Here is a 21,864-nt window from a genome sequence, read left to right as displayed (position 1 = left end):
GAGAAATATGCACACTACTAAAACCAAATGTAATCTTACTTTTGTGTTATTACCTGCTCTATGCAGGATACTGAGCACTTTGGATTGCCTCCCAAGCAACACCAACAAAAGGTCAGACTAGATATTTAGACATGAAAATAAGGAGGCCTCCAGAGCACTACTAAAACAAAGCCCCCACCCCACCCCCGAAGAGAAAATATTTAAATTCAAACTGAAAAAAAAATGTTTACTATATAATATGAAAAAATCCATGTTTACTATATAATATGAAAAAATCCATGTTTACTATATAATATGAAAAAATCCATGTTTACTATATAATATGAAAAAATCCATGTTTACTATATAATATGAAAAAATCCATGTTTACTATATAATATGAAAAAATCCATGTTTACTATATATGAAAAAATCCATGTTTACTATATAATATGAAAAAATCCATGTTTACTATATAATATGAAAAAATCCATGTTTACTATATAATATGAAAAAATCCATGTTTACTATATAATATGAAAAAAATCCATGTTTACTATATAATTTGAAAAAAAATGTTTACTATATAATATGAAAATAAAATGTTTACTATATAATATGAAAAAATCCAGGTTTACTTCTTGACAATAAATCTTTACCATGTTTACATTGGTGCAAAATGTCATTTTTTTTTACGTTCAACTTAATGCCAAAAAATAACAGTTTTGCACCAACCTAATACAAGTTTTTTTGTAAGTTGGTTCGGAAAAAAAAAATTGTAACTAAAGCAGTCAGATCTTTCATTTGATCAACTGAGCTAATTGCAGCAATCATTAGAAAACATTAAAAATTAAATAAATGCGCCTGTTTCTCAAGGTTTCTGAATATAATAGAAAGTGATATATGGAAAATCAATTTGTTTTAAAGATGACCATCACTTTATGAAGGATTGAAACTATTTTTCACACTTTTTTTCAAGTTAGTAAGTAATGAATTTGCTCACTGAGAACCCTGCCATCAAGTTATGAATATAAAGTGTTCTTGTTTTGAATAATTCTTTTGAATAAAGAAATTTCACAAATTAAATGACACAAAACAAAATTTTGGTCTTATTTTCAATGTTTATTTTTTTTGTTGAAATGATAAACATTTATAATCACAATTTTATAAATTTTTGTATCAGTAATATATAAGCAAAGAAAAACAAAAAAGTGAAAATATGCCAAGAATTATACAAAAAATGTCTTGCTTTTGATGTCAGATGTTTAATTAATTATAATTAGTGAGAGCGCATATCTGGTTGCCGTTTCCTCGGTGCAGCTCTGACAATATCATCCACTCTTAAAATCATTTCTGCAGCCTCTGAGCCACTCAATAAGACTTGGCGTTTTACTTGAAGAGATTCTGTTATTCCAAGAGTTCTCATATCATTCACAGTACCATTGGTCATATCTAAAGAGAAAAGAAAGATACAATTAAATACATTTTTTCTTTTCATCAATAGAAAAGTAAAGATCTTAAACTTTTTCTAAGAAAATAATTTTTTTTTTAACCGATACAAATTATATTTTTAATAGAATGCCAAAATATGTCCATTTCATTTGACTAGATGAAATAAGCAGGCTCTCTCAAATATTTATTTATTTTTTTAATATTTTTGGAAGTCATGTAGGATGAAAGTGTCATATGTCAGCCTTTCCACTGCTTCATAACATGACTTGAAAAGTCATCCAGTAATTATAGCGATGAGGAGTAAACCAGAAACATTATTCTTTCCTCTCAACATGAACACCTGATTTCCCATAATAATATCCACTTATGTAAGGTATGCACTATGTATATAAATAAACATTTTATATGGCATATTCTTGTTAGATCACCAAAGTTAACATTAAGCTTGACTAGTACCAGATGGATGACTATGGGAATACTAGGTGCTGTATGTAAAAGGCTCCATGCATCCCACCTGGCCGCCAGCTGTCTAGACCTTGTCCTGCCGCTGGATCAAGCTTCAATTTAAATAATCTCCCAGTGCAAGCCATCCATCATCTAGGATGATAAGGTGGATTTTATCATTCCAACAGACGAAGCACATATAAATAAAAATAAAAGAATCTTTGATTTTATATTGTTTTGATAAAATAAACATGTCATTGAGAATTCTAATGTATCAAAAAAACATGGAAAGACATGTCTGGCATAAATGTTTAGGTCTTTGCTGAGGTTAAAAAACTTTTCAAATTGTGCTAAAATTTATTTTTATACAGAGAGGGACTAGAAACCCATGAAAAGTAAGATAGCCCCAATGTTGATAAAATGTTCAGCATAGATATTAAATATCAATTGAAACATATTTTATTGGAGCATTTCGAAGACATGTTAAGAAGCATAATATGGATATAAACTCCCATTCAAAATATTTGAACATTTCTGATTTCCATTAAATTTGATCCATAGTTTTGAGACTCCAAGTAATATTCCCTTCTGTTTCTTCAGATTCAATCTTGTAAACATTTCGATCAAAATTGGAATAATAATTCTAGACATAAGTAACATATCTTTATTTTAATGTTTGTTAGGACATAAAAGTGGTATAAAACTATTTAGTTAATCTCATTATGTAGCAAATACCTATTCTGATATTATTACATATACATGTATATATAACAAATATACATGAATAAGTAGTGTTATTACTGTATACATTCCAAAAGAACTATGTTAAAATTTTTTATTTGACATAAAATAAATTGTTTTTTTTTTTATTAAGTTTAAAAACCGTATTCTTCTGAAGCAAGAATCAATGGAGTGATTTAACTTACCAAGGCCGTAAGTGCTTTTACCCGCAGTGTGAGCAGCCCTCAATTGAGCAACAAGGTCCGAACTATCATAACCGCCATTTTCACTGATGATTGCTGGAATCTAAAAATTTAAACATAAAAAGAATTAAAATATTTTTCTTTAAAAGAGCAGGAAGGTGTAATTCCTCAAAATACTAAAGATGAAATGAGATTTGCAGACAAGAATAAACAAGCTGCGCATGTGTGGTCTTCCTCTGGTGCTGCATGTGAGATGACACCACAAAAAATAGTGAAGAAACGATGAATGTGAGAAGTATGAAGGGCCAATAATGCCTTCACATTTTTGCCAAGTTTCAGAAAAATCTAATGGATGGGGCAAAAATTATGGGGTAAAAGTGTCATTTTTTTGCAATTTTGGGGCATTTGTGACCCCTTTTGAGCTCGATGGACAAACAGTGCAGCTTCACGCCTTAAGAATGTATATTTGAATTTAGCACATGGAAAATCACTATATAGACATACATATAAAGTTTTTGAGCAATATGAAAAAAGAGCTCCAAAAAGGCATGTTTTTTTAGGCCTAAAAGTCCCAGATAAATGCGAACCAGAATTTTGCCAGAGTCACCCATACTGAATTTATATTAAGAACAATGGCCTCCACATTTTGGCCAAGTTTCAGGAAAATCTAATGGATGGATTAAATGCTATGGGGCAAAAAGTGTAATCTTTGGCTATAATGGGACATTTTTTTACATCTTTTGAGCCCCTGGGGATGCCGAATGCCAGTGTAAATGGATAACGGTGCAGTTTCAGGCCTTAACACATGTATATTTGAGTTGATCACAGTGAAAAACCACTATATAGTCAGACATATCAAGCTTTTGTTGAGAAATATGAAAAAAGAGCCACAAAAAGGGTGTTTTTAGTACTAAAAGTCCTTGGGGACGTGAACCAGAATTTTGCCAGGGTCACCTAATGCTGGATTTATATTAAGAACAATGGGCTTCACATTTTGGCCAAGTTTCAAAAAAATCTAATGGATGAATCAAAAAGTGTCATTTTTGGCCATTTTGAATCTATTCAGCCCCTGGAGACACAACAGGAATTTTTGCAAAAAAATTATTTTTTTTACTGTGCACATCTATTTAATGAAATACAATTTGTGGAAAAATTTCAGGAAAAACTAATGGACTGGCAATCATGCGGACTAACAGACACCACTGAGAATATAGGTCCCTATCTGATAAATTGGGGGGTCAAAATGATTAAAAGAAAAGTAAAATAAAAGCAGACATAAAAATGTTACAAAATATTTCACAATAATGGCCGCTTTAAACTTGGAACACAGTTGGGAATTGTAATCAAAGAAAATAATAAAGTGTTAAAATACTGCAGAAATTGATAGAAAATATAAAAAGAAAAAACTTGCCATTCTAAGTGATTTAGCAAATGATTCCATTGCAACTGCTTCTTTACCAGGAGTCTTGGCCGCAAGATTAGCAACAGCTTCAGCCATTAACATTTCACTGCAACCTAAAAAATTTTAAGAAAATGAACATTCAAATATTTTTTTCAATTCAAAGTTAACTACAAAAGAATTTCAGTGAGAAAAATGTACAAGTCAAATTTTAATATGTCACAAGATGGAGTACTACTGCAACATCTGCAGAGAAGCTGCTATGAGTACTCTTTCCTGTCTTGACAGGGTACAAAACTGGCTTCGAAATCTAGTGGACAAGGACCTTTTCTACTTCTTTTTCACTCTAGACGTTGCAAGTTTAATATATTCATGGTTGGAGGTCGATTTTTTTTTGGGGGGGGGCATATTGTCAACTTCTTAAAGCCACACAGGTCAAAATAAAAATGAAAAATAATCACTTAATATGTTTTATACCATTTTGCTCATTAGCTTTGCTTTTTAGTGAAATTACTTCTCCGAAACCTCATTCTTTATCATTTTCTAAACAAAAACCATCATACATTTCCACTGAAAAATTTTTTCATATTTTTACCTTTTCCATAAGAGCTCTGTGGGCTGGATTAAAGACTTTGGCGAACCAGATCTGACCCAATAGGCTTAAGTTTAGAGACCCCTGTTCTAGAATCTTCCAAAAGTCATCACAATGGATCCAAAATTTATGTTTTTCTTGTTTCTTTTAATTAACATTTTAAATAAGAAAAATGATGTACCCCCAAGATCCTATGTAACAAAATTTTTTAAATGATGTTGACAGCAGTTAAAAATCTATTATAAATTGTGATGTTCATTAGTTACAAGTTTATAATAAAAATTTTCATAGTGCATGACAAATATTGCAAGCATAAAAATAGAATAGAAATTTAATAATCTCATGTGTAAAATTATAAGATTATATATATATATATATATATATATATATATATATATATATATGCTGACCTACAAGTTAGGGGGTTTAATGGCCAAAGTTTAGATCCATTTGTAGGTAGACCTGTTGTTTGAATCTATACTAATTGGTCCTCAATGGATGAAAAGCTTGTCTATATATATATATATATATATATATATACTCCCCATGAATTCTAATAATAAACATGTTAAGGCATTTCATGTTCATATGTGCTTGATGTTATTTTAAAACAAACTGTTTCAAAATCAAGTCATCTTGTTGTTGAGTAAAATAGTAAAAAAATATTCAAAACATGGCATTCGTTTTACTTTAAAGAATATTTATCTGAAAATCATTTTTATAAAAGTTACTTTTATTTTTATAGTATTGATCCTGACAGAGATTTATTATTTCAAACGAAATATTGACAAGAAATTATACAGACTGATGTAGAAAGCACTGTAGAATTTCTTAGTTGAAATAAATATTCAAATAACAAAAAATTTAGATTAAAAAAGTAAATAAAAACATCACAGATTTGTATTGTACACATGCATGTAACTAAAAATACAAATAATCTAATACTAGTGTTGAGACAATTGAAATCAGGAAAATCAGGACTTTTTTGTAATTGGAAAATTTGTGCTTATTTTTCAGAAATGATTCTTATAATTATTTTGTTTGATTTTCTTTCAAACAAAATTTTCCATTGCTGGTCCTAATGACAATTTATTGAAAATGTAAAACTAAAATCTATAGCTCACCCTGCACAAGGATATTTTTACATTTGCATATATTACATTGGTTTTTAAGGTAATCCAAAAATTAAGAAAGAACAACTCTATACCTAAATATTTAGAGATTTGAAAAGAATCAGAATCTGTTGTTGGTTGGTTGTTCGGCTTATTGGCCTATCAACAGTTGCATGGTCATTTAAGGCCAAATAAGCGTTTTTTTTTTTTTGTTTTTTGTGTTTTTCTTTTTATTATTGGGGTTTGTCTTAGTAGAGTAGGTATTCTTTATTTTCCAGTATGTCGAGGTGAGTTTGGAGGAAGTTCAGTAAAGGATTTGGGTTGAAAATTTTTTTGTTTTGTTGTTAAGGTAAATTTATATTTTGGAGAAGAGATTTACCTCTTTCAAGTAATTTAGAATTTTTTTTTCATTTATAATTTCAAAGAGATCTTTAATGCTCTTAGTGCTGTAATGTTTTGGGCGTAAGGGAGCTAGGTCAGAATCTGTAATTACATTGGAATTGAGAACAAAATCGGTAAAAATGACAGAATCATCCAATCCCTATTTAATACACACAGTTCTAAACATTTTATATTCAATTAGTTTTTCATTTATAAAAAAATTGTTAAAATTTTTACTTTCATTAAACATTTAACTATTGTACTTCTTTTCCAGTAAACTATGTACATATAACACTGAAATAGTGTGAATGTCAATGTGTGAAGGACAAAAACAACGTAGTATAAATTCATAAACAAAAAACAATGTAGTATAAATTCATAAACAAAAAACAATGTAGTATAAATTCGTAAACAAAAAACAATGTAGTATAAATTCATAAACAAAAAACAATGTAGTATAAATTCATAAACAAAAAACATTCAAACGAATTTGTTTGAAATACTAACCACCACCACATATGGTTTTAGTTTCTTTGACTGTTTGTGACAGAACACAAAGGGCATCGTGTAATGACCTTTCAGCTTCATCCAAAATTTGTTGAGTTGCACCTCGTAACACAATCGTACAAGCTTCACCAAGAGCAACACCTGGAAGAATAAAATAAACAAAAAGAGATAATAGATTTAAAAATCCATTCTAAACAGATGAATGATTGAAACAAATTTATTGAAACTTAAACATGGTTACAAATATTCTAAAATTTTAAAAAATTTACTTCCATTCAGAAATTAAGGTTTTAATAGATTCTTGACTTCATTTTTAAATATGTACACATTTCATAATGACATAGCGACAATAAATTTATAAATAAAATTATCAAACTACTTCCCGTGTCAGTTTTGATGGTTATGCATTGAATTGAAAAACAATCACTGCTATGTACTTTTTTCCTTATGCTCATAACATTGTGATCCTTCTATTGTCTCCCCCCCCCTCCCAAATTTATATACATGATTTAAATTTCATAAAAATAGAATAAATTTGGAGATTTAAGGAGGTTGTGCTGTCATAGCTCTCTTAGGGATGCACTTGAAGATTCAAGAATACTTCCATTGTCTTCTTTAGTAAATTTTACACAAGAATATAATTTTAGATTTTATGTAGATTCTACATTTCTTTCTATATGACCCCACAAGCATCACACACATACAAATATAGAGTTTATATACAGAGATTATTCAAATATTAAAATAAACAGAAAATATTTTAAAATGTGACAGCATAAAAAATGAAAAATCTTATGTAATTAAATTCATCAGAACGTATTTGGTTTCTTTATAAACAAGGAAGCCATTTTAATGTGTTGTTAATAGTTGAGAAAAAAGTATCACTTTATAAAATGGATTTTGGAAACATTGAAACTGTCAAATAGAAAGTCATTTCGAGCTTCAAAAATCTTAGCAAATTTTCTGTTTGGAAGCTATTGACATCCAATCATTTTACAGAGATTAAAACCTTACAAATACACTATGGTTTTGTATTAATTTAGTTCAATTAAGTTAATAACCAAAATATTGTAATGATTAAATATAATTTTAAAAAATACAAAATCCCATTTAATCCTGCGTTAGTCTCACAAGGTGTTTTGTCACCCCAATTTTGCTTAAGTGCTCATAATTCCTTGTTAGCAACTTATTTCTTTTCCTCCCTCCCAGTACTCTCCTGACTCAATGAGGGTATAGCACACGTGGTATCTGCTTTCCTTGGAGGTACACATCGCTTTGTCTTTCTGGAGTGTCCAGTCACCTCAGCTGACTAATGCAAGTATAATTGTATGATTTATACATTTTTGTATTTTTCCAGTCAAAAAGAAAATTTGTAGACATAAGTGCATATTATGCATCATTAAGCTATGTAATATAACTCTGCAATATTTAATAAGGAATTAATGTTTTGGTATTTTCTTTATCATAAGTTTTGATGGGATTATTATATTATTTACAATTTTACTTTTTCAGTCTTGTAACTACGTGCTTAGCTAATGTAATATCTCCATTTTTCCTTAGTTTTATAATTTATTTTATATTAATATCAACAACATACAAGTGATTCAAACTGTTCAACAGGGACTATATATATATATATATATATATATATATATATATATATATATATATATATATATATATATATATATATGCTGAACCAGCACAATAACTATATTTTACAAAATAATAACACTATAAACATTTTTGTATTGAGATGTATAAACACCATATAGGACTAACAATGTTTGGAACACTCAGGTGACTAACGCAGGGTTAGTCAATAACCATTTCAATTTTTAAAAAAGTCTCACAGAATATCACATAAACCCAAACCTCAGAAATGTTCTTATAAATTCATTATTTTACCATTTTTATTTAATTTTATTAAAATTATTATATTTTTATACTGATTAAGTCATTTACTCCAAAAATATTTTATTAGAAAAATGTAATTGTATGATAGATTTAAGTTTTTGGACTCATTCTTGCCAATAAATTTTCAGTGTAAAGAGAAATATTTTTTTCATAACAGTTTTATTTATTTATGTTTTGTCTTAATAAGGTTCATCCGTGTGGCTAAAGCTATACAACCAGTCACAAGGTTCAAACACTGGACTATCTTTGATGTCTGCCTGCCATGCCATTTATATAACCTTACAACATGGAACAAACTTTGTCATATTACATTTAGTTGGATTTTTTTCATATATTTGTCCTAGAATGCTTTGCCTTTGAAGGAAGCCATTAACAACAAGTTTATATTTGAAAATCTCAATTATTTTGAACATTTCAACTGAGTCACCCCTCATTCATCTCATGTAGTCAACCTTTTTCTTTTTATAATTGAGATTTTTTTTATTGCTGTTGTCTGCATCAATTTTATTTTTAGAGACATTCACTAATAGGACATTCCAATACTATTACTAATTTTGAATAAATTAATAATAGAAGAGATACACACACACACACTAAAAGATGTAACCCCATTGCCTGGTATTAAATGTAATGTTAAATTCCTAAAAAAAAAAAAAAAAAAAAAAAAAAAGGAAAGAGTTTCTTTCCGTTTTTTGTTTTTGTTTTGCAAGCATTGTTTTTTTTGAAACAGCTCATTTCTTGTAAGTAAAAAAAAAACAAATCTTTTTTTTTAAATACTTAAGCTGAAAAAGCCAGTTTGACATGATCTTCAAAAAGTGCTTTCAAACCTACTTATTCTTAACAATGTGAATGCTTCACACCTGCACAGTCTTGAAGCAGTTTACAAGTAAACATCTGTTGACACTCCCTCACGCACCAATTTTTAAATTTTAACCCTTTAATAGCCCTTTTTTCCAGGTGAAAACCAATTAAAAAGTTTTCCACAAGTCTGAAGATCCTATATACCAAATTTCAAGTCTGTAGATCAAAATTCTTTTTGAATATATATGTTGAGAAGTGTCCTTATATATGCATTGTCACTTTTATAGATATATATAACATGCTCATTGAATTCCCAGATTTCATCAGATAATGACATTTACAAATATATAGGATGCACTTTACAAAGAAACAAAATATTACCAGAAAATTTGATCAATTTATCTTCTCCAACCATGACTTCTTCGATCAAATCACAATGACCAAGTTTAACGGATTCTGGTGAATCAAAAGTGGACACTATTTCACCACCTATAAGAAAGAGAAAGCAAGAACAAGGTTAGATTCAATAAATAATTATCAGTTGAAAAACTAATACACACTTAGAAAAAGACATAGCAGTAATTATTATAATATATAAAGTAAAGCCAGTTTCTTTATCATTTCTTTTGATAGCTTTCTATAAAATCAATATTTGATTCTGGTCTGTCCATTTTTTCATGTTATTAAAAAGAATAAAATGCAATTCGATTTAATTCATTCAAGAAATATTTAGCCTAAGTAAGAATTATTTTCAAATAACTGCCATCTTAAGGAATGTAACTGCATTCATTCATACAGAGTTACATACATTTGAAAAATAAATAAGTGTTAAAAAAAAAAAAAAAAAAAAAAAAAAAAGACTACAAGTAAATACGCTACTGGACAATGCTGGGTAGGTAAGAGCTGATACATAATATTTTTCAATAAATATTGATTTTTTTTTTATATCTATTATATCTACAGCACTAGTGTTTCATGCTTACTGAATCATCAGTGTAGGAAATGATAATTAGTACTGGTCGAGAGAGTCAATCACAATCTGTTTTTATTTAACCCATAGTTGGGACCCTAACAGGTACTACCACTTCGGGTCAGAGTGGACCTGGGAGCAATGGTAATTAAAGGGTGGCTCCACACTCCCCAAAGCCTGCAAGCTGGAGCCTCACCACTGGATATAGTTTAAGGTCATATCCAGGACCTGAACCAGAGGAGACACTTATTTAGTGAAATCTCAGTTTTCTTGTCTTCCAACGAGAATAAAGTTCAACACAAAAATCAGTTTTTAATGCTGGGAAAATCAACTCACCCCAAAATAAGCACTTTCAACTGCCGATAAAAAAAAAAAAAAATTCCTCATTCTAGTAGGATAGAGTAATGAGAAGATAAAAAAATATTTTCTCCCCATACATGCATGAAACAAATGTGTGCAAGGGTGAATGTGTAAAGAAGCAACAAATACCAGCTTACCTGTAACCAACGCTAATCGTTCAATGCCTTCAAAATCAGCATGTTCAATAGCCATGACTCCAGCATCAGAGAATAACTGCTCAGGATAATTGTAGATAAGTTGCCTGAAATTAAATTTAGAGTTTTTTTTTTTTTTTAATACATCAAAAATGTTCAAAATTATTCTTCATATTTTATTTCTTAATAAATTTAAATTTCATTTAAAAAGAAAGCAAAAAACCCCTAAAAACTTATGTTCAACCCATCTTTCTGAAGTTGAGAAATGACTATAAATTATATCGTTGTGTATAACACAACCACACAGTGCAGCCATTCCTAAACTCATTCTGGTGCTACCAGATCAGGCTATTTGAAGATATTGATTGATGCTTTTTGGTTTTCTACTTCCTTTTGCAAAACTTAATTATGTTCTGCAAAAAACAAAAACAACAACCCACCTTTTCCTTCTTCCAATTTCCCCTTTCTCTTTCTATCTCCCCCACTTCCTGACAGGTTTCTTAAGTTAAAATGTACCAAACATTAATACTGTAACCCTTTTCCGTCTCCCATTGCAAATTCATGTTCTGCAGAGTAGGGAACAAAAAAAGATAAAATCCACTATAAAAACAACCAAACACTGCAAAACTAGCAATTGAAGATACAAAGAACTTGAAAAATCTCCTACAAAATAACTGGATGCAACATGAATACTATTTCCAAAATAATTGGATTTGGCATGAAATAACCAGAAAATGGTTGATATGCCGTAAAACAACCAAACCAAACCTAAAGTCATTACGTGTCATACAATGTATAGAATAGTCGTACTGCAGTTGTTTCACTAATAACTTGCGATAAGATATGAACCCATGTCTTCCTTCTGTGAAATTTTGATGGAATTTTAATTTCCAATTTTTACAAAATTTAATCGGTTTGGTTGTTTTGTTTTATGGCATACCAACCCATTTCGGGTTAATAGTGAATGCAGTAATTTGAAAAAAGTTTTTATGCTTCAAGTTATTAATATCTTCAAATATTTATGGTGTTTGGTTTGGTTGTTTTGAAGAGGAAATTGTTTTTGACTTTGCAGAACATGATTGAGTTTTGCAAAGGGGAAAAAGCAGCAAGATCAATGTTTGGTGCATTTTAGGTCAAGAAGCCAATATCTTCAAACAGCTTGATTGGAAGCACTATCCAAATTTGACTTTGGATCTAAGGCTCTTTAATAACACTAATCAGATTGTTTTTATGTTAATGTTTTTCATAGGATAACCTTGAAAAAGTATGAAAAAGTAAGCCCCATCCTTTATATTGTCAAGCAAAAGTATGCAGTTTTGACTAACTTACTTTTTAAAATCTTATTTTGGATGTTATTTAACTGTATCATTGGTTTCTCCTACAGAAGCTGGAATTATTTCAAAATGCATGTATGTATATTTTATTTATATAAAAATAATATATACATGCATTATTTATATAATAAATAATCCACTATAAATGGATTATTTATTATATAAATAATGCACTTATGTGGATTATTGTACTATAATAAATTATATTATGATTAAATACTATATGTATTTATTGTGAATATTCCTATATTTATCTATACTATATAAAATTCATAGTGTTTCTTTATGTGTGTGTGTGTGTACACCAATAAAACTTTCAAATGGATGCACCGAATTGAAAAATTCTTTTTCCCCACCAAAAGGTGCGAGTCCCTAGATTGTCCTTATCTATATATGGTTCATAACGAATAACGCAGAGTCACACAAAAAGCCAGAAATAAGGTTTTTGGTCGGTTTCGTGCAATTGCTGAAAAAGTTACCTGCCCATGTCAACGGAATTTAGCACTGTCTGTATACAGTTGTGGTAACATCTTTCGGCATACGGACAGGACTTGTGCAATGGATAATGTGTCTGACTATGGATCAGAAGATTTCAGGTTCGAATTCTGACAAGTTTGTAATAATTTTAACCATCATTTTATCCAATGTTTACTCATTATCCTTACCCTTAGTTAGGAAATTTTTGTTTTTCAGCGATTTTGTTTTGTGCATATGGGAATTTCCCATACTCTGAGTTCACAAGGTAAGCGTTGATGGTACGATGATGTTGATTGTACTCAATTTTGTGTTTGATTTGGCATTGTGTGTGCCAACACAGCGCAGCCGCTAGTTTAAAATACCAGTTGACCATAATGAGCTGCAGTTTTCACTTTAAGTATATGTGTTCGATGTACAGGTCTGATTATCTGCTTTAATGTCTTCGGTCAGGTAGTAATTTCATATTTTCTAGTGCAAGTTTTTTGTAACAACTAGATTATCCATTAAAACTATACCAAGTACAGATATCACAAAGAGTTGAATCAGTTATTTGGTCATTGTTATGTTTCTCATTTTTGTAGAAATGTAAGACATAGATGCTAATACTTTTGCTTTCATAGATGAAAGTGACAATTAAAAAAAAAAACAAATGCTGAAAATATTTTATATTGATATCAAAATGGTGATAATGTAAAAATTTATTAAGGATTGCTACAATGCTGTGCAGTGGGTCCTGATGATATCTGATCTTCAAATTTTTCAAATTCTAATTGCAAAAAAAAAAAAAAAAAAAAAAAAAAACTTTTGTGAAATCAGTACATATATAACAAACTAAAAATGAAGATTAATAACTTTAATAAAATTTGAGCTACTAAACTTCTGATAGTTTTCATTTTTGCTGCTTTATGATTTTTTTCTTTCATTTTAGTTGGTAAATTTGACTTTGTGGAGAGCTTTTTGATTTTCAGATTTTCTTTCTTTCAGCTTAATTTCTGTTTCAATTGTAAGCCTTTGATTATATTGCTCATATGCTAAAAAATCGAAACTTTAATTACAGATTATTATAGTAATGTAACCATGCTGTCAATAATGATGGCTTCTTTCTTTAAGTATTTGTTGTTGTATTGATATTTAAGTATTAATTTTATGAGGTGCTTAGTGCCAGAGGAAAAGCAGTCAGTGACTTGAATATCCGTTTTCTTTGGTACTTCGTTCTCCTATCCCTGCTCTATCTTTTGAGCTGGTCGACTAAGTGATATCACTTCGCCACTCTGGTACAATTGTCCCTTGAAATAACATGATGAAATGAACATGTGCTTACTAGCAAACCACATTCTAACTGTTTTTGGCGTCTTTGCCTGTCTGGCTCGGAGCACCTCATTTGAAACTTCACTAGGGGAGTTTAACATAAAAAAAAGGTGGATTCTGGTGATATCTCAACTTCAAATGTTAAATTTCAATCGGAAAAAACTTTAACAAAATTACATCTTAGTGAAATTAGTACATATATAAATTAAAGCTGAACATCAGTTGTAATATGTTGAAACTTCAAAAAGATTTAAAAAAAAAAAAATACCTTTAAAAACTGCTTATTTAATTACATTTTTAGTAAAGATGTATTAAAAACTGCTCATTAAATTACATTTTTAGTAAAGATGGAGCTGCTAGAAAGGACTTGTCCTGCCTTGATAGAGTTCAAAATAGACTTTGTAGCCTCGTAGGAGATATCCTTTTCTCTTCCTTGCAACCTCTATCTCACAGAAGAGATGTTGCGAGTTTGTCTCTGATGTATCGTTATTTTCATGGAAGGTGTTCAACTGAGCTTCAATCTATGGTCCCCCCTCATCAAACTTTCACAAGAAACACTCGTCTAGCTGTAAACACTATCAATAATTCCCCCCACTCTTTATCTGTGCCTAAACCTAAACGTAGATTTCATGAACAAAGCTTCTTTCTTAGAACTGCACGCCTGTAGAATTGTCTTCCGTTTTCCTGCTGACTACAATATGGTTGTGTTCAAGTCTAACGTAAATAAGTTCTTGATGAGCCGTTCTATATAAGTTATCAAATTTACCAAATTTTCATTACTAATGATTACTATATTGTTCAATGTCTACTGTACACTCTTTAACCTTTATCCTTGAGTGGCCTCTTGGCTTTGATAAATGGTGATGCCTATGTAAAAAAAAAAAAAAAAAAATTTTTTTAGTTCACACCATGTATTGATTGATATTTGTTATAATATTAATCTTTTGTACTAATTGACTGAATGAAGATCTACTTAATCTTCAAGTTTTATTTCTTCAGCTTCTTTGCTCTTTCAATTCCAAACCTTCACTTATATCTCCTATATGCTAAAATATAAAAATACAGAATTCCACATAAAAACCAAAACATTGTTTTATATTACTCTTCACCAATGAAATGGCTCTAATGACAATTAAAAAAAAAATATTGGGTAGTCTATTAAGAAAAATTTATATTAATTTTATTATTTTATTTATTTTTTTTTTTTAATCACAATTTAAAATACAAATATGATCAGGTGAGGACAACTTGCAATTATAAACATTTTTAACGTCAAAATTGTTTCAAGATTCACCAAACAATTCCCGTTATTCTAGTAAAGTTTTGAAATCTGTATCTGATGTTTCTGTTTCATTCTCATCATCCTCAAATGTTATTTAAAGAGACTGCATTGTTTGAATCAAAAAGTTTAAATGATGCTTTAAAGGTTAGAAGTGACACAAGACAGAAATTGATGAAACCATGCGACTTCCAGATGAAGATTTTCTGGCTCTTACTCCACAAGGCATGCCTGACAGTGCCATGATACACAATATAACTAGGAGTAGCAGGATGAGCTTTCTATCCATCTTTCTCTCTCACATGTATGAAAGTAACCTCTTTCTGATATTTTCTGTGATTCTTCCTTTTATAATAAACCATTTTTTTTATACATGAACCTCAGCATCTGAGTGGGTTCATCAGCAGAAAAATAGAAGCCGAGTTCAGGTTAGAGTCATAGTTTCCAATAAGTGTATAATGCTTCATACAAGCATAGATAAGTGATACTAAAACACAAAAGATCGCCTATTCGCACAGAAGGTCATACTACACTGGCTGCTGTAAATTATCTATTCTTACACATTTCAACATTTCCATAAGGCGTTCTTCATATTTTTTTTTTCAATCATAAATTCATGCTAAAATAGTTTAGCTTTGAAATTGAGTTATGTTTGATAGAAATTCCATTTTAATTTTTCTAATTACCTGTTATTTGTAACTCATTGACATTTCTGTCTATCATTCTTACTCTCTTCACTGTTTGTTGTTTAATCGACCAATCTGATTTTATATGGTTTCTATCACACTCACCTCCATCACTCTTTACTTTAAGGTTAGCCAATCATAGATTTGAATTATCCATCGTAAACAGAAGGAAATATCACAAGCAGTAATAGTATTTAACCAGTAGATACAGAAGAAAAGCGAGAAAGATATTTAGCAAGCAGTAAAAAAACTTCAGTTGGGATTTTTTCTTGTAAATTTAATTGATTTTGCAAACTTCATTTTTACTGATTCAAACAAATTCAATCAAACTCAATGGGTCAGCCTCTTCCCACCCCATTAATATATAATACAATCTATACATACCTATTGATAAAGACATTACAGCCATGTTTCAAAATTTTGTTCACTTTATCCTTCATCTTTTCTCTTTCTGCAACTTCAAGATCGGCTACTTTAGAGAGGGCATCTACCTTTACTCGAGAACCAAATACCTTAAAAGAAAAAAGATTAAAAAATTTTTCAATCAAATAATCCTAAAAAAAGAAAAATTATGTAGATTTGTATAATAATATGCTTATTAATGTTTATATGTTAGTTCTAGAACTATTTCTTAAAAATGAGATAATCTGAAAATACAAAGGTAATTAAAAATTAACTTATGTTGTTAAAATAAATGGTTTTTGTCAAAATTTTCCTCTATATTAAAAAACAAAAATACCTGTACTCATGATGCAATGAAAATATCACATTCCAAAAATTACATAAATTGAGCAGATAGGTTTTATAAAAATTATTTTCAAGAGATTAATGGGAATTCATAAATATTACAAAAATCTGACGAGTTATTTCCCTTTGTTGAGTGTTTTTAAAAATGGCGACATGGTCACTTTTTGAATGATCATAAAATTTGTAATTTTTTTATTTAAAAATAAAACTTGATCAATTTACATCATTTTTTAAATATATTTCCATTCCATAACGAGTACATACATTATACAAATTTTTCTTTATTTTTGTTTTTAAATATGGGTGAATCCTAGACAAAGAGCCAAATAAATAATTTAGTCTATCCATTTTAAAATTAATTGTTCCAAAACTGAATTTTGAAGTGTTGACAAAGTTTAAAAGCTTATGCCTGCATTAGTTTTTATTTCAATATGGATTTAATTGTTACAATCAAATTTACTGAAAGAATATTTTGCTGGAAATTATTTTTATAGTCAGAGACTATTGTAAAATGATTAAAACTGTTACAATAAATCAAGTTTTATTTATTGAAAGTTGTAACAATTTAAATATGCTCTTCTTATCATAAAAATAATTGTCAATGAAATATTTTTTAACGTTCACTTCAACTCGCTCCCAGTTGTTACTCTTTATTTAGAAAATCTTTTCTAACATTTTGGTAGTTTTGTTGCTTTTTATGTCCCATACTTTCCTCATTTACTGCTTTTCTGTTCACCTGAATTTGCAGATGATCATTTACTTTGTTTTTCCTTGTATGGACATTCAAACAGAAAATAAGTATTTAAAACTAGTTGAGAGCACAGAATATACAGAGAATTATTTTAATTATCTGTATAACAAAATTAGAATTGAGGATTGTTTACAAGAGATACCTAGCTTTTTTATGATCCCACTATAAGGATATACCAATAAATTTTTAACTCCATTAGGTCTACTGTAGAATATATGGAGAATTGACATAACATTTTTAAAACAGATAACACCAATAGAAAACTAAAATATCTAAAATTTGTAACAAAATTAAAAATTTTATGGTAGCCTTAATATTCCTCAGATTTGAAATGATAAATTTGAAGTTAATGCACCAAAAGAAACTAACCTTGATTTTATCCGCATCCATTGGTGTGTTTGCAACTAAAATCTTACAATTCTCTATTCTTTTTGGTTGATTAACACCAATCTTTTTATCAAGAAGATAACCTGAAAGAAAGAAAAAATGAGATTAGATATCATACTTGTGCCCTTTCTCGACTGAGAGGACCATTAAAGTCAGAAGAGAATGAAGCATAAAATACAGTTAAATAAAAAAGCAAAAAACAAGACTTGCATGTGAAACTGAAAGCAAACTTTTGTAAGCAAAAAAAAAAAAAGCAGTATGGTGGATGCGAACTTGCAAAAGTTAAGTTCATAAACGAACACATTATCGACCAGATCATGACACACACATAGTATGTCACAAATTTAGCTTTTTAAAAACGAAAAAACGAATTCACCATTGGCGCATGCGTGATTTACAAACAGCGTTGAAATCATGAGTTTTACATGAACCCCTTTTCAAACAAAACGTTTCTACATGAAATAATTGACAATTTTTTTCTAATTTCTCAATACCGTGTCCAAGAGATCACTCTTTCTAACAGTATGAGGTTTGTGCCGCTTCGATGTGGTTGATGAAAGTTTTTAGCGGACATACACAAAGATTTGCCCTTTATATAATAGACTATTTTTATTGATTCAAGCAGGATCATATTAATCATAGGTAGATATATCAATATATTTATAGAAAAGCAAAAGTTTAAATGGTGTCTGAATTATTTAATTTTCACACACAAAAATTTCTCTTTCATTTCCCCCAATACAAATATTATTATATTTCTTTTAAAACTATTTAAACATTTCCGTTATTAAAAAATAAAAGCAACTCATACCTTGGTCTAAATAAGAATCAGCCATTCCACCACCCAATTTTTTGATGATTTGGATGGCACTTATGTCAGCATTGCCCTAAATAAATGGAAACAAAAACAAAATCAAATATTGTCAGAAGATGAGGCCATTTTTAAACAACCTCAAAAAACACAGAAATTACACAAAATCACAAGTTAGTACAAGTTTTTTTTTTTTTACAAATTTCATTGAATTCTTATACATTTATTTGATAGTATACTATAAAAACAAAATGTCATAAGTTGAAGGAAACTTTGAATGCAAAATAAGTTCCACTTGAACACCTGAAATATTCAATATAGAGAGTATAGGGACTGTGTGCAGAACTTTGTTGGTATGTGCTATGGTTGAATGAATGGCTAAGAGTTCTAGAGTCAGTAGATGTAAAGTTATTGCAATAGTAGGATCATTTCAGAGAAGATCAAGAAAAACATGGGAGGAGGTGATACGAATAGATTTGAGAAAACGAGGGCCAAAAACCTGACTAAAGTTAGTTTGGAAGTAAATTTTTTTAAAAACCGTTCAAAAAATGCCAGCATCTAAAATGGATGTTGAACTGAATGTCATGACAGAAATAACATTAGTATTTAAACATCTTTCTTTATTCATTAGTTAAATTTATTTTTTTTATTACTGAGTAACCACTTATCAGGGACAATAGCCTCTTGAAGATAAGGGTTAATGAACTGAAAGATGAGGAATACTATTGAATTATCCAAAGTTATCCCCCTAAAACTCATTTCACTTTTCTAACCCCTACACGGCTAATATACCGGCCCTACCAACATAGCTAAAAAGACTACGCAGCTAATATTTTGACCTAATAATACGTTATCAAATAATTTTTGCTAATCACCTATTGTTTTTTGGCTAATTATTGCTTAATTGGGTTAGGGTCCAAAGGATTAAAATACTCTGAAGAAACTGAAATTTAAAGAATTTCACAAAAATTGAAGGTATCTTAATTGTAACAACCCCCTTCAACCCTCTTTACATAAAACTAAATATAGTCCTTATTACCCACCCTCAGATTTTCAGATCTAGCAACTGTATTCCTGAATATATTAGGAAGTTGATTTTATTTTTATAATAGAGAAATGGGCTTTTAATATCGATGTCTGTACAATAAAAAGCTCAATATACATACCTTCAATTTGAGGATGGCGTCTACAGCAAGATTAGAGAATTGTTCACGATGCTGAACAAGAATCTTTGAACCTAGAGTTGTTTGGGCAATGTTTTTAAGGTCTTGGCTGAACTTTTCAGGATCATTTCTGATTTTAAAAAAAAAACAATTTTTTTTAAATAAACCAAGCTATAATCAAAATATAAAACAGATATTAAGATGCACACAACTGATGAGTAATGCTTTTCTGGGTTATTTTGTCAGTCACACTTCAATTTGAAAATGGGATTTTCATCACTAAACAAATATTCATTCTTGTGCACAAACTATTTCATAATGAATTGTAAGGGAATGTAATTCTCAAATTTCAGATATTACTGAAGATGCACATTTAAGATAATTAAACAAATTGTTTTTTTTTTTCAATATAAATATGAGAACCATGACTAAGTTCAACTTTGAATCAGAAATACATAAGAAATTTATAATTCAGCATTTTCCTATTGTTCGCTTATAGGTTCCAAAACTACTTGACATCAAAATTTAGTATGAAGCATCCTTGAGGTGCCAGCATATCATTTATGGAGGAGGGGGAGTAAAACACTCATGCTAGTGCTGCTAAAACAAACACTTATAAGCTCCAAAATGATTAAATAAAATGATATCAAATTTTTCATGCTGGATGAATCATGAGGAATTTAAAAACATGCTTATACAACACTAGCAGATTGCCCAGCCGTAAAATCCGCTTAAATATGATATTTTGATTACTGCAGATTTTGTATTTATTATCATATTATATTGGACCCAATATATAGTAATGATTGAAAAAGTTTATAAAAAAAATAAAAAAGGCTCGTGCATTACCACCAAGAATCGAAACCAAAATGTTTAGTTTATGATTTACTTTTTCCTTTGATGTTAATGCCCGAGCTATGTTCATTTTACATTAAATTAATATGTAAAGGTGATCCCCCACTTTTTGAAATATTCTCTTCATATCCGTTTCCTACCATTTTAAACATTATACGCAAGTATAAATAATATAGAATATCTGCATGAATATAATTACATGTGATAGTTAAGATGATCATCCCATAAGAAAACCGTAAAAAACTAATAGGGAATTAATTAAAATGAAAGTTTAAAAGAATATGCAATATAGCTAGATCTTTTGCAGATAAATGCAATTCCATGACCCATATATAATAAAGTGTATTTTCTTTTGAAATAAATTAAAAAAAAGGGGTTTTAATATTAATATCAAGTATCAATACAAAAAAAAAAAAATTTATAGGAGTACAGATAATAAGCATTGAACCTCCAAAATGCATTGGTCACGATTAAATTAAATTAAGCTTGCGAACAGCTATTATGCTATTCATCATAATAAATGAGATGAATTCAGAAATGATGATTTAGATTGAAAAAATTTGGTTTGTTTTATGGCATATCAACACTTTTCGGATTATTCAATCAAGTAATTTTGAAAAAAGTTTTTATGCTTCAAGCTCTTTATATCTTAAAATATTTATTCATCGAGTTTGGTTGTTTCGTAGAGCAAAATTTTTGTTTTTGACTACAGAACATGATTGAGTTTTGGAAAGGAAAAAATATTAACGTTTGATGCATTTTAGGTCAGGAAGCCCAGTATTTTCAGAGAGTCTGATCTGGTAGCACCAGGGAAATATTTAGAGAATTTGATCTATATTTTCATATATTAGGTTGATAAAAAAACGTTTGCATTAAAATAATTGGATGGTGTAGAAGTTTTGAGGCATTCAGCCCAGAGTCACAACCATTGCTCCACCTGACTATGATTTATTCTGATCAATGCACCAATTTATGAATTGTTCTCAATTTGAGTATTTCAGTGAAGTTTAAGAAGTCTGTTCCAAATTTTTGGATTCAAACCAGGAGGGTTACGTTGATCAAAATTAAAGCATTGCAGGACATTAGCAATGATTG

General features: G+C 29.5%; 1 protein-coding gene across 1 annotated transcript in view; it reads right to left on the bottom strand.

The window, feature by feature from the left end:
- Positions 1–1,080: 1,080 nt before the first annotated feature.
- LOC145296794 (T-complex protein 1 subunit beta-like) overlaps positions 1,081–21,864 on the bottom strand; it is a 46,894-nt gene continuing 26,110 nt past the window's right edge. The window contains exons 7-16 of the mRNA XM_080142861.1: positions 19,918–20,044; positions 18,752–18,827; positions 17,923–18,023; positions 16,440–16,567; positions 10,975–11,078; positions 9,889–9,996; positions 6,790–6,930; positions 4,210–4,313; positions 2,802–2,901; positions 1,081–1,431 (exon numbers count right to left, since the gene is read on the bottom strand). Coding sequence (XP_079998987.1) covers positions 1,259–1,431; positions 2,802–2,901; positions 4,210–4,313; positions 6,790–6,930; positions 9,889–9,996; positions 10,975–11,078; positions 16,440–16,567; positions 17,923–18,023; positions 18,752–18,827; positions 19,918–20,044 — 1,162 coding nt within the window. The 3' untranslated portion in view covers positions 1,081–1,258. The remainder of the gene's footprint in view (positions 1,432–2,801; positions 2,902–4,209; positions 4,314–6,789; positions 6,931–9,888; positions 9,997–10,974; positions 11,079–16,439; positions 16,568–17,922; positions 18,024–18,751; positions 18,828–19,917; positions 20,045–21,864) is intronic.

This window comes from Euprymna scolopes, chromosome 17, assembly GCF_053919585.1.
Source record: "Euprymna scolopes isolate OS-2025 chromosome 17, ASM5391958v1, whole genome shotgun sequence".
Classification (NCBI taxonomy): domain Eukaryota; kingdom Metazoa; phylum Mollusca; class Cephalopoda; order Sepiida; family Sepiolidae; genus Euprymna; species Euprymna scolopes.
Note: the sequence above shows the minus strand (reverse complement) of the source record. Positions and strands in the feature narration are given on the sequence as shown.